We start from the raw sequence: 11,924 nt of genomic DNA, 5'->3' as shown, positions 1-11,924 counted from the left end.
TAAGTATTGAATTTAACCCACACTCACTTGTATCACTTCATGGAATTTATCTCGAGTGATTGTGAGACGGTAATATCATATAAGTCTTCAAACCAAGAGATATGAGTTGTTGACTATGAGTTGGCTGTACATTGATAGTACGAAAATGCATCAGTAACTTGATGTTATAAAACGTGTTTTTTTGTACAATTTGATGATTAGTTAGTACAAGCATATGAGTCAAAGTTTATCTGTTCCTTTTAGTTCTTGGAGGATTAAAAGCGATATCTTGGGCCCCTCGATGATTTAGTTTTGACTTATGTGTCGGTCCCGGTCAGAACTGAATTGATGTGTTCGATTAAGTTCTATGTCAAACAAATCGGAAATTGGGAAACAAATTGTTGGACAATAAGTACGACGTTGTTCCATGTATTTGTCCAGCTGATATCTTTAACAGAGGATTATATGATCACTTATCTAAAATATCACAACTTAGTTTCACGAGACTTTTAAGAGCTATGATTGCTAGTTGGATCCTGAAGTCGTACTTGCAGCTATAGTTATTAGACTTATCCAAGTGGGAGACTATTGGATAAGGTGTCTAAGTCCATAACTATATTTGCTATGTACTTGACCCGATTTAGCATGGTCCATTTGGGTTGCATGGAATCGGAACAATTTGGATAGACTTTTATGAGAAGAAGATATTTATGGTTTATTAATATATTTTAAGTTCTAATGAATTATTTAATTAGTATTGATCAAGAATTAGTTTGGAATTAATTTTGTGATCAAAAGAGACTAATTAAATAAATGAGGATTGATTTGGTAAATCATTCATTCTTATATAGTGGGCTTATGATCCATAGTTCTTCATGATGGGCTAAACCCATGTGGTTACTCATGGATACTCCATGGAGGTTAAACCGATGGATCATGAGGAATGTGGAAAGGCATGAGTTACATGATGTAACCCTAATGTGCACACTATATAATGAATCCTCATCTTAGTAAAATTGGCACTTAAGGATACACAAGTGAGGGCTAGCCGATTTTGATGCAATAAAATCTTCTCTCATGTTATTCCAATTGTTGGTGGTGTTGTGTGAAGCATTTGAGGCATCAAATTTGGGGTGCTAGGCTCACAAAGTCTTAAGGAATCAAAGCTACAAGAAAGGTATGCCATTCTACTAGTTTTTTATATTACATATACCCCATGATATGCTAGTTAGGATGAAACCTTGGAAAAATGAAAGTTTGCATGTATTATAGAGAAAACATAGATCCAAGGTTTCTAGGGTTTCATGCACACCATAGGAGTGTTTGAATGCTCAAAACCCTTCAGATAAATGTAACATCCTGAAAGTTAGGTATATCTCTTTAATCCTTCTTCTTTTTCAAGTTGTCAAAATTAGCCCAAAATAGAAAATGGTGACAAGTGGGTATGTTGGGCGTACTGAAGAGTACGTTGCGCGTACCCATGGATGTGACTTTGACGCGGACTCTACCCAGGTACGCTGGGCGTACCTTAGCTTATGTTGGGCGTAATGAGCCCAGATTCAAAACCCTATATGAAGCGTGAGCACTATAAAAAGGAACATTATGGCCTCCATCCCAGCCACCATTTTCAGAGAGTGAAACCCTAAAGGAGCCAACCCTCGTTTTAGAGCTTGTGTGTGTGTTTTTGAGCTTGATAAAGTGTTCTTGTGAGATTATGAAGAGAAAAAGGGCCATTGTAGAAGATAGAGTTGGAGTGCAAGCATTGGATCTGAGCTTTACAGAGGTTGGAGCATCATTTGGAGGTAAAAAGCTCAAAGCTTTCTTAACCTTTTTGGATTTGTGCATTATGGACCATTTTTAGGGTTTTTGTCCCAAAGATGGAGACTTTATGAGTAAATGGTCTCCATAAGCCTTGATCTGCCCCCATTTAAGTATAAAATGTGTTGTAGATCCATGAAAAATCCAATCTTGTTCGTTAATATTGAGTCATGCATGAGATAAGGGCTTAATGAGGAAAGAGGATAAGAGTTTGGTGTGATTAGTGACCTTTACAGCCATGCAAAGGCTTAACGGTTTCGACTTTATGGGTTAAGAGGCATTAGAAGGACTAGATCTAGAATATGAGCTTATATCTTAATCAATTCAGACAAAAAACATTAAGAGCATGAAACTAAGACTTACGCTGGGCGTAAATCTCAAAACGCGCCGCGTAGGGGTTGAGATCCCCGATTCTGGATAGCCGGAGTATGCCCCACGTACAAAGTTGGTACGCCCCGCGTACTGCCCTCTGTTGACTTTCGTTGACTTTTAGGGTTTGGTCAACAATTGGACATTTGGACCATTGGAGGGGTAAAATGGTCTTTTCCTCTTCTCATAGATTATAGGAAGGGATTAGTCTAGCCTTTGAGAATCGTTGTTAATTAGAGGTAAATTACTTTATGTGATTAGGCGGAGGCTAGATCAGTATTTTGAGTTCGAGACTTTCCGAGATTACCCGAGGTGAGTCTTCTCGCTATACATTACCTAGAGTGATATCTATGTTCAGACCGGAGGGTCTTATGTGTATGTGTATGTTTGAGATTTATGTGCATTGTGTTATATGTATGCTATGTGTTATATAGACCAGACCAGAGGGTCCAACGACTCATGAGGCCAGAGGGTCCTCGATCAGATCGGACCGGAGGGTCTAACGATTTAGACCGGACCGGAAGGGTCCAACGAGCTACAAGACTAGAGGGTCCCGCTGAGACACATTGACCGGAGGGTCATACCGAGTTATAGCCTCGAGTGGCTTATGTGTTGTATGTGGTATTTTGGGGAACTCACTAAACATTTATGCTTACCGTGTTATGTGATATGTGTTTCAGGTACTAGCGAGGATCGCAGGAAGGTGTCGGCATGATTTGTACACACTGACAGAGGATTTTGTATTTGAGATTCTGGGATATGTTTTACCGTTATAACATTTGATACACTTGAGTTTTGAGATGATTTATATGAGATATGTTATGTTGAAAAATGAAAAATTGTTTTAAATTTTCACGTCGTTACAATAAAAGATCAACCCAAGGGACTTAAGGGATTATATAGTGTGCAAAACCCTAAAATTTAAGGGATCTCATCCAGTTGCCAACATGTCGAGTTTCCCTTCACCAACTCGTCGAGTTGGTCCATAAAAATACGCGGCCCAAATTCCTTCAAGACGTCGTGGTGAGGCTTCCACCATGTCGTGTTCCAAAGGAAAAACATACTTAAAATAATAATTCTCATACCTGGAAGTCAGGATGTTACAGTAACTCAACAGTTGAAAGAAAATTAATTGTACCAGCATCTAAATATAACATTTTCAATAACAAAAAATTTATACATACATGATCCTTATATATATATATATATATATATATATATATATATATATATATATATATATATATATATATAAAGTCTATATAAAATTTGGGCCCCTTTAAAAGACAGGCCATGGACGATCGCCCCTATCGCCCACCCTCCGGGACGGGACTGATATATATATATATATATATATATATATATATATATATATATATATATATGAAAAAGTGAATATACCTTACAAGATATATATAAATTTAGGTACTCAAACCCACCATACTATACTGTTTTATATCATATATGCATTGTAATCGTATAAAGTTTTTAAAATCCAACTCCTACTTGATTTACTTTCAAATTTTCAAAAATGTCACCATTATTTTTCTCTTACATAATCTTCATTTGCAAGTATAATATATTAGTCTGATAGGTGTTCGGCAAAAAAATGTGATGTAAGAGGAAGATAATGGTGAAATTTCTAAAAATCTTGGAAGAAAATCAAGTTATGAGTTGAATTTTAAGAAGTTTGGATGATTACAATGAATATATGATACAAAAACGATGTAGTATGATATTTCTATGTACCTCACCTTATATACCTTATAGGGAATATTCGTTTTCCACACACACACACACACACACACACACATATATATATATATATATATATATATATATATATATATATATATGCTAAAAAAATATTTGACATTTTTTTATATGTGCACATATGCAAATTTTTGTATTTTCTAAAAAAAAATTCACCTATCATCATAATTTTAGTCATTACTTATAATAAATTTGACTACTCATGGTCTTATTTTGAAAATTTTAACAGTCTACTTTTTGACCAGCTTGTACTGCCTAGACCGCAAAATATCAACTATGATTAATTGGACCGATTAGTATGAGTCATAAACAATAAGGGCCCACCAAGTGCCTAGGTAGACTTGAACAACAATGGATTCTAGAAATCTCTATTTCATGTTTTTTTTTTTAATTTGAGGAAGAATGTATTAAAGGGTGATTACCATGATGAGGGATTGGAAATGAAGGGATTTCGAACTTCACTATTGGTGGTTACTTTATTAAGGATGAGTTGGAGAAAGAGAATGTGTCGTAGTTAGTGTGGTGGTGGGAGGAGTTGAATTAAAAGGAGAATGCTACAAAGAGGGGAAAAGGGTCGAGGATAGTTAGAGGAGAATAAGAGGAATATGGGGGAGGGAATGGGAGTATCATTACTGGTGGAAGACGGGAATAGGAAGGGGATGGACCAGTTTTTAGGGTTCTCCCGCTATTTCCACCTTCTTCAATTTCCTTACGAAGGTGGTATGATCGTTTGGTGCAACTCTGGCGGTTGTGTGTGTAGTTTTTCATCGTCTTTGATTTTAAATAAAAAAATGATAAGAAGTGGGTATATTTTTCCGATGGATGCATATGATCCGGAAGAAATGGAACTGAAGTGACGGGGCGGGTCGATTAGGGACATTTAAATTAAAAATGTTTGCTAATAAAATGATAAAATAACAAAAAAGTACAATATAAAGTAGTTATTTACATGAGCTTAACATCTGTTTTTGATTGAGTTAGAGTTATAATAGCAAGGGAAATCTCCAATAAAGTCATAATATTTTTGGTTAATTTACGGTTTAATCCTAAATAAATTTTTGTTTACAACAAGGACAAAATACCGAATAAAACTTCAGAATCATTTTTTTGGCCGATTTAGATTTAGCCAGTATCGCATTTTTTTCCATTAATTTGGTCAAAATATTGAGACTTTTTTTAAGATTACATTATTTTTAACCAATAACCAAAATATTGAGACTTTTTGGAAGATTACCCTTGAACTTATGTATATTGTTATTAACAAATCATTTATAAACATAACTTATCTTTTTTATTATAAACAAAAGACATACAATTGTTGCTAATTTCTAAAAATGAAAATGTGGATTAAGTACCTCGTATATTGTTTGTTGTCAACTTCAAATTCTCTATCTTCTTTTTATGCATCGTTGTGGGTGTCATGGTGAAATATACTATGTGGGTGTTCCTCTGATGTTGGTGTTCCTTTTATGTTCTTTAACCTAATTACCATCTAACCTTCATGCCTTACCTATAACCATCGATTAACACATTCATCGATACTGAAAAGTGAAATTTAAATGATAAATTAAATAAATAATCACTCTTTACTTGTTTCTATTTAAACTGTCATTTAAGATTGACTTTTCAATCTCATTGGATGTGTGTTATCTAATGGTAGTTACCAAGTAAGATATGAATGTTGGGTGATAATTAGGTTAAATAACATAAGAGCGACACAAACATCAGAGGAACACAAAGAGCTTGAAATTGTCAACAAGCAATATAAATGGAGTACTTAGTCCACATTTCCATTCGTAGAAATTAGTAACAATTGTATTTGTTTTGTTTATAATAATAAAGATGTGTTATGTTTATAAATGATTTGTTAATAACAATATACATTAGCTCAAGAATAATCTTCAGAAAAATCCAATTTTTTTGGTTATTGGTTAAAATTAACATAATCTTCAGAAAAATTTCAACATTTTTACCGAATTAACGAAAAAAGACGAGATACAGACTAAATTTACGAAACCGGCCAAAAAGGGTTAGTTTGAAGTTTTAGCCGATATTTTGTCATTTTAAACAAAATTAATTTGGAATTAAACTTTAAACTGAACCAAAATATTAAGATTTTATCAGAGATTTTCATAATAACAATACAAGAAAATAAAACATTGAGAATTGAATCTACCAATTTTTTTAAACTTGGCCTTATAAAACAATTTCATAAATAAACCATTTTTATACTCTTCTTATCTTTTTAACCATTATTATTTGTTAATAATTAATAGATTTCACAATGTAATTACTTTCTACCAACAAATCGTACTTACAATTGCAACATTCTTTTTATAGTTACCTATAATAATGGATTAGGTGTGAGACTTGTGTATTACACGGGTTGATTTAAAAAAAAACTTAAATATTAAATTAAAATGTAAATAGAAAATATTTTTTAATGTACAACTTTAAAATAAGAAAGGAATAAATATATTTATTGCAATTAAATATCATATATATATATATATATATATATATATATATATATATATGATATTTAATACTTTACATATATAAGTATATGACTTTAATTTTAAAAAATAAAACAAACCAAAAATTGACAAGTGAATAATATTTATTTCAAAAATACCACAAAATGACAAGTGTCAAAACTCATAAGAGATTGACATATGACAAAAAAAAACGGGTAAATTACACGAATGGTCCCTATGGTTTGGGGTAATTTGCATGCTTGGTCCCTAACTTATTTTTTTTAACTCGGAAAGTCTCTACTATTTGTTTTTGTTACGCGCTTGGTCCCTACTGTTTGTTTTTATTACGCGTTTAGTCTCTGCCTTACCTAAAAATACTATTATTTTAATAGAAAAAAATGGTAGGATGGGTAAGGTAAGGTGAAGGAGTGGGGTTGGGGGTGTGTTTATTTAAATAAATTAAAAAAATCAAGGGAAAAATAGTTTTTTTAGGTAAGACAGGACCAAACGCGTAACAAAAACAAACAGTAGGGACCTTCCGAGTTAAAAAAATAAGTTAGGGACCAAACGCGCAAATTACCCTAAACCATAGAGACCATTCGTGTAATTTACTCCAAAAAAACATTTATTTATTAAAGAGGATTTTGACTTTAGCCTTATTTTGACGTCCACAGATTCTTCAAGTTAGGTTTTTGTTTTAAAAGACCAAGATGCTTAAATAATGATTATACCATATCATTTTATAATTATGTTGTGATAATTGGTCAAAGTCATTGAAAATCGGAACACCACTCTTTATCAAAGGATGGTTTGAATGAAAGACTTTTTAATTAGAAAAGAAGTCTTTTTCTAAAATTCTGACTTTTTTTAATATCTTTTTATGTTTTTTTTTCTTAACACCTTATATATAATTTAGTTTTCAGTTTAAATTTATTATTTTTGTTTCGTCTAAACACTTTGTTTTATTATTTTATGTTAATTTTCTTTTCAATAAGTAATCTCGTTAATAACTATAAAAAATTATAATAATATATGTAACTAGCTTATTGATTTAATAGATACCAACAGAAATAAGTAACATTTTTCCCCTTCAAAATACTACGTACGTTGAAAATATTAATCATTATGCTATCTTTTCAATATTGTCATTGTAATATTATTACTTGATTATTAATTTCTCATAAATATCAAAGCCATCATTTAGAACTCACCATTTTCATTTTGGGTTTTCCTTATTTCAAACAAAAATCAAAGCTACATTTAACAATTGATACAATCTTAATTCGATATGTTTTTAGTAAAATTTATATTCTATTAATATGGATTACTTACAAAAAAAAAAAAAAAAAAAAAAAAAAAAATCATTTGCATTTAACGAAGTACGTGATACATGATGGCTAAATAGCTTTTGTATTTACTTCCAACCGTCATATGATGCCAATTTCTATTTGAAAGTGGTTGATTGTAAAGTAATTTAGCCAATTTTTTTATTATGTTTTATTGAATATATTGTTTAGTTTTCCTATTATAACCTCTAATATGTAATATATATTTTTTTGAACAGCAAGCAATTTATTGAAAAGCAAGGTAATATTTATTTTTGAAAATTAAACTTGTAAAAATCCATTTTATAACAACTTTCTTGAAAAATAAATACAATATTTTCTTAAAAATAGTTATGCATGTGTTTCGTATTACATAAAATTATAAGGTTTAAAAAAATGTAAAAATGTGATATAATAATAATAATAATAATAATAATAATAATAATAATTTCTGTTTATTTGAATGGTGGAAATGAAAAATATACTTTTTTAAATATAATTATAATTATATGATCAAATGATTAAAGCTTTGATGATATGTTACACCACAAGAACCATGAGAGTTTATATAAAATTCAAGATGATTTATACCAAACAGATGTCGATAATGGTACCCATGTTTCAACTATAAAAGCTACACATATTCTTTAACACTTAACAGTGTTATGTTTCTATTTTAAACTGTCATTTGAAATCTTTTTTAAAGATATATATTTTTATACATAATTGTTTATTGTTAAACATTACGATATATCCAAATTATAATTCGGTCATGCTTTAAAACAATTCAAAAATCTACATATCCAACTTTACAATTAAATCCAAACTACTGGACCGAACAATTCAGTGTCCTAATAAAGAGAAATTAAATATCCTCCTATTATTTCTTTCTATAAATCCTCATATCCAATTGAACAGTGACATGTGTATCATTTAATGCTTATTTAATGATATTTTAATATATTAATATGACACATGTCTTAATTGGGTATAATGATTTGTAGGAACAAAAGAACAAAAATAGGAGCATATTTAATTTCCCCCTAATAAATTAGTAGTATGTTTCTCAAAATAGCAATATATTTATACAAAATATGAAAATGAGACTCTAATTTAGGAAATTCTTAAATTTGTTTTAACTTATAAAAAACATAAAGAATTTCTGAAATTATTTTTCTTTTTAATATAAATCTCGTATGCGTGAACAAAAAAAACAAAATTGTCACCAAACAAAATCTAATTATGTATTTGAAATTTTGAATACATCTAATGGGAAATATAATGACATTCTATTTATATCTTTCGCTAATATCAAGGCAAGGTCCTAGACTCTCCTACCTCCATTCACCTCCATTTTCATATAAATACATACACTCATATTCACTCATCTTCCTTTGTATGGTATTTGCATATACATACACTTGGAACATCCTGAAGTAACTGTGCGCAACTTCCTCTTCGTAATACATCATCATCATCATCATCATCATGAATTTTGTTCATGTCATCGTCTTCTTCTTCAGCATCATGGTCATGTTCATCATTCTGCTATCTCATTTTCAATTTCTTTCAGGTAACATCAAACCCCCCTCAATATATATTTTTTTTCTTTTTCAAACACCCACATCAAATCTTTGTTACTTAAGTCTATATCAACAATACCTTAACTTAACTATATAAGAAATTTTAAAGTTCCTAATTTTATATAGTTTTATACATTCATCAGATTCATATTCATCAAACAAGTATTTGCCTGGTTTCAATGGGAGAGATTACAACACAAGTAGAACAAATTCAAATGTGATCAAAGCAGAAGAGGCATTCCAAACTCATAGAAAGCTTCTTTTTCAAGGTAAATTAAGTCTTCAACTTCTTTATTCTACTGTACAACTGAAGATGCATATGATACAATATTTGGGGGTAATAATGTAATATTACTTACTAGCTAGGGTATGGTAACATTCCTTTTCCAAACTGATTTTTGTGTCTTTTCTTCCATTTTGCCAAACGAGAATTTCACAGGATACAATTGAATATCCATATAGTACAACTAATTTGAATTCTTTACTTTGTATTTTTCTCATTTGACAAACTAAACATTCTTTTTTCAAATTGCTTATTTTTTTTTCTCATGTAAGTTATAATTGAAACTGTGTCAAAGTACAAGTAAACAGACATATAGTACAACTAATTGCATCATGCAACATTTTTCTAATATTGAAACAAAAACCACAAATGGATTCTCTGTCCTTTTTCATTTTCTTTCTTTTACATACATGGTAGTTGAAATTTGACATGGTACAACTAAGCATGCACTTGATACAACCTCCAATTAATAGTTTAATACTACCTTTTGATTGCATTACTCATTTGGCAACTTAAACCACAAATAGATTCTGTATCTTTTTTGAATTTTTCTCTCTTTATAAACACATATGGTGCGTGGATATAATTTAACAAGGTACAACTTAACATGCACATGGTACAACTAACAACATTTTTTTCACATGAATTCTGCAAAAAAACACAAACAGGTTCGTCTTGTACAGCTAGAGACCTGAGCATTTCACAGAGCAAAGGGTCAACTATTGGGATACCACAATACATAGTCCAAATAGTCAACACATGTGTATCATCATCACAATGTGCACCTTCAAATATTCATCTTCATTGTGGTTGGTTTGCCTCAGCAAGAATAGTCAACCCAAGATTCTTCAAGAGACTTTCTTATGATGATTGTTTGGTCAATGGTGGTCAAACGTTGAGAACTGGTCAAATGATCAGTTTTTCTTACTCAAATTCTTTCATGTACCCGATCTCTTTGAAACATGCTAGATTCTGCTAAAGACGAGGTTTTGCGTCTGCCATTGTTCTTGATTGGTGGATTGGATACAAGAAGAGGTTATAATTACATCAAATCCTACAAGAAACCCCCAAAAAAAGATTCCATTTGCTTAATGGGTTCTACGTTTGATCCTAGAAAAAAACCCCCACAAAAAAAAAAGAATAAAATTTTAATGGATTTGAAGCAAAAAAAAAATGGAGAATGCAAGTCAAATTCTGCAAAAAGAACAAGAAGCCCTACAAAAAAGGTTACATTTTCTTGGTGGGTTTGATGTTTAAACCTAGAAAAACCCAAAAATGATGAACACCGCACCAGACAATTGACGTATAGGGTTTGTTTTTGGAAAAAGATTTTAAATTTAAAGTTTCTTTCTTTAAGTGATTTCTGTTGTGATCAGAATGATGGGTCATTCATCAGATTTAGAGAATTCTTCTTTAAAACACAGTCAAAAAGGCTGGACTGATGTTCAGCAAACATGAGAAGGCACAAAGTGATGCTTTTTGCAGAGGTTTGTGTCTATTCTTCTCACACTTTGCAGGCTTATGTCTCATTTATCTAAATCTCACCCACAATCCACACACACTTTACTGTATGTTATCTGTGTGAAAGAGAGAGAGAAAAAGAAAGTAGGAGAAGGAGAGAGAAAGCTTATTTTCACAAAGGGGCAATCCAGAAAATGTCAGCAAAGAGGAAGAAACGGTCTGAGAAAAACGAGAATAGAAGGGTATTCTAGTCTTTTCAAGTTGTATATGCTCTAATCCTAACATGATTTTGATCATGTAATTATACTTTTAAAGTTTTAACATCTTTTAAGACATCTGATTAAGACTTTAAGATGTTTCAAACATAACTAGGTTTGTATAGAACATTTGCATCCAACGAACAGTTTTTTTTTTTTTTTTTTTTTTTTTTTAATTAAGGGCACACACCACGACTTTTCCGAACGATAATGACACGACTCATGAGACATATGTAAACTATAATTTCTTATAATTCAATTGTTTGTCAAATATGAGTGAAAACACCTAGCTATAGTCCCATGGCTATAGATCCATCACTATCTCATGCTTCATAGAAAAACAAAGATGGAGACTTGTGAGTATTTGGTTTCCATTGAACCAAAGAAAATTGAATTATTCTTATGTACGTATATCTTGTCGTGGTTTTATTTTACGTGTGATAACATTTATTCTTATGTATTTATATTAATTTGTAAATTACACGCACATGTCATCACTACTAGAAAAATGATGCAATAGCTATATCACAATCTCTAGCTATTAACAGATACCTATGAAATTGCTACGGAAATAAGTTGGTAACATAAAGATCCGTGGC

General features: G+C 31.1%; 1 protein-coding gene across 1 annotated transcript; it reads left to right on the top strand.

The window, feature by feature from the left end:
- The first annotated feature begins 9,108 nt into the window (after positions 1–9,108).
- Positions 9,109–11,420, top strand: LOC145068602 (TPD1 protein homolog 1-like). Its single transcript, XM_079015595.1, has 3 exons — positions 9,109–9,314; positions 9,468–9,593; positions 10,276–11,420. Exons 1-3 carry the CDS (start codon positions 9,230–9,232, stop codon positions 10,584–10,586), a joined length of 522 nt encoding a protein of 173 aa, XP_078871721.1. The 5' UTR covers positions 9,109–9,229; the 3' UTR covers positions 10,587–11,420.
- Positions 11,421–11,924: the final 504 nt, after the last annotated feature.

Source organism: Lactuca serriola, chromosome 1 (assembly GCF_051521515.1).
Source record: "Lactuca serriola cultivar US96UC23 chromosome 1, Lser_US96UC23_V15, whole genome shotgun sequence".
NCBI classification, from domain to species: Eukaryota; Viridiplantae; Streptophyta; class Magnoliopsida; order Asterales; family Asteraceae; genus Lactuca; species Lactuca serriola.
Note: the sequence above shows the minus strand (reverse complement) of the source record. Positions and strands in the feature narration are given on the sequence as shown.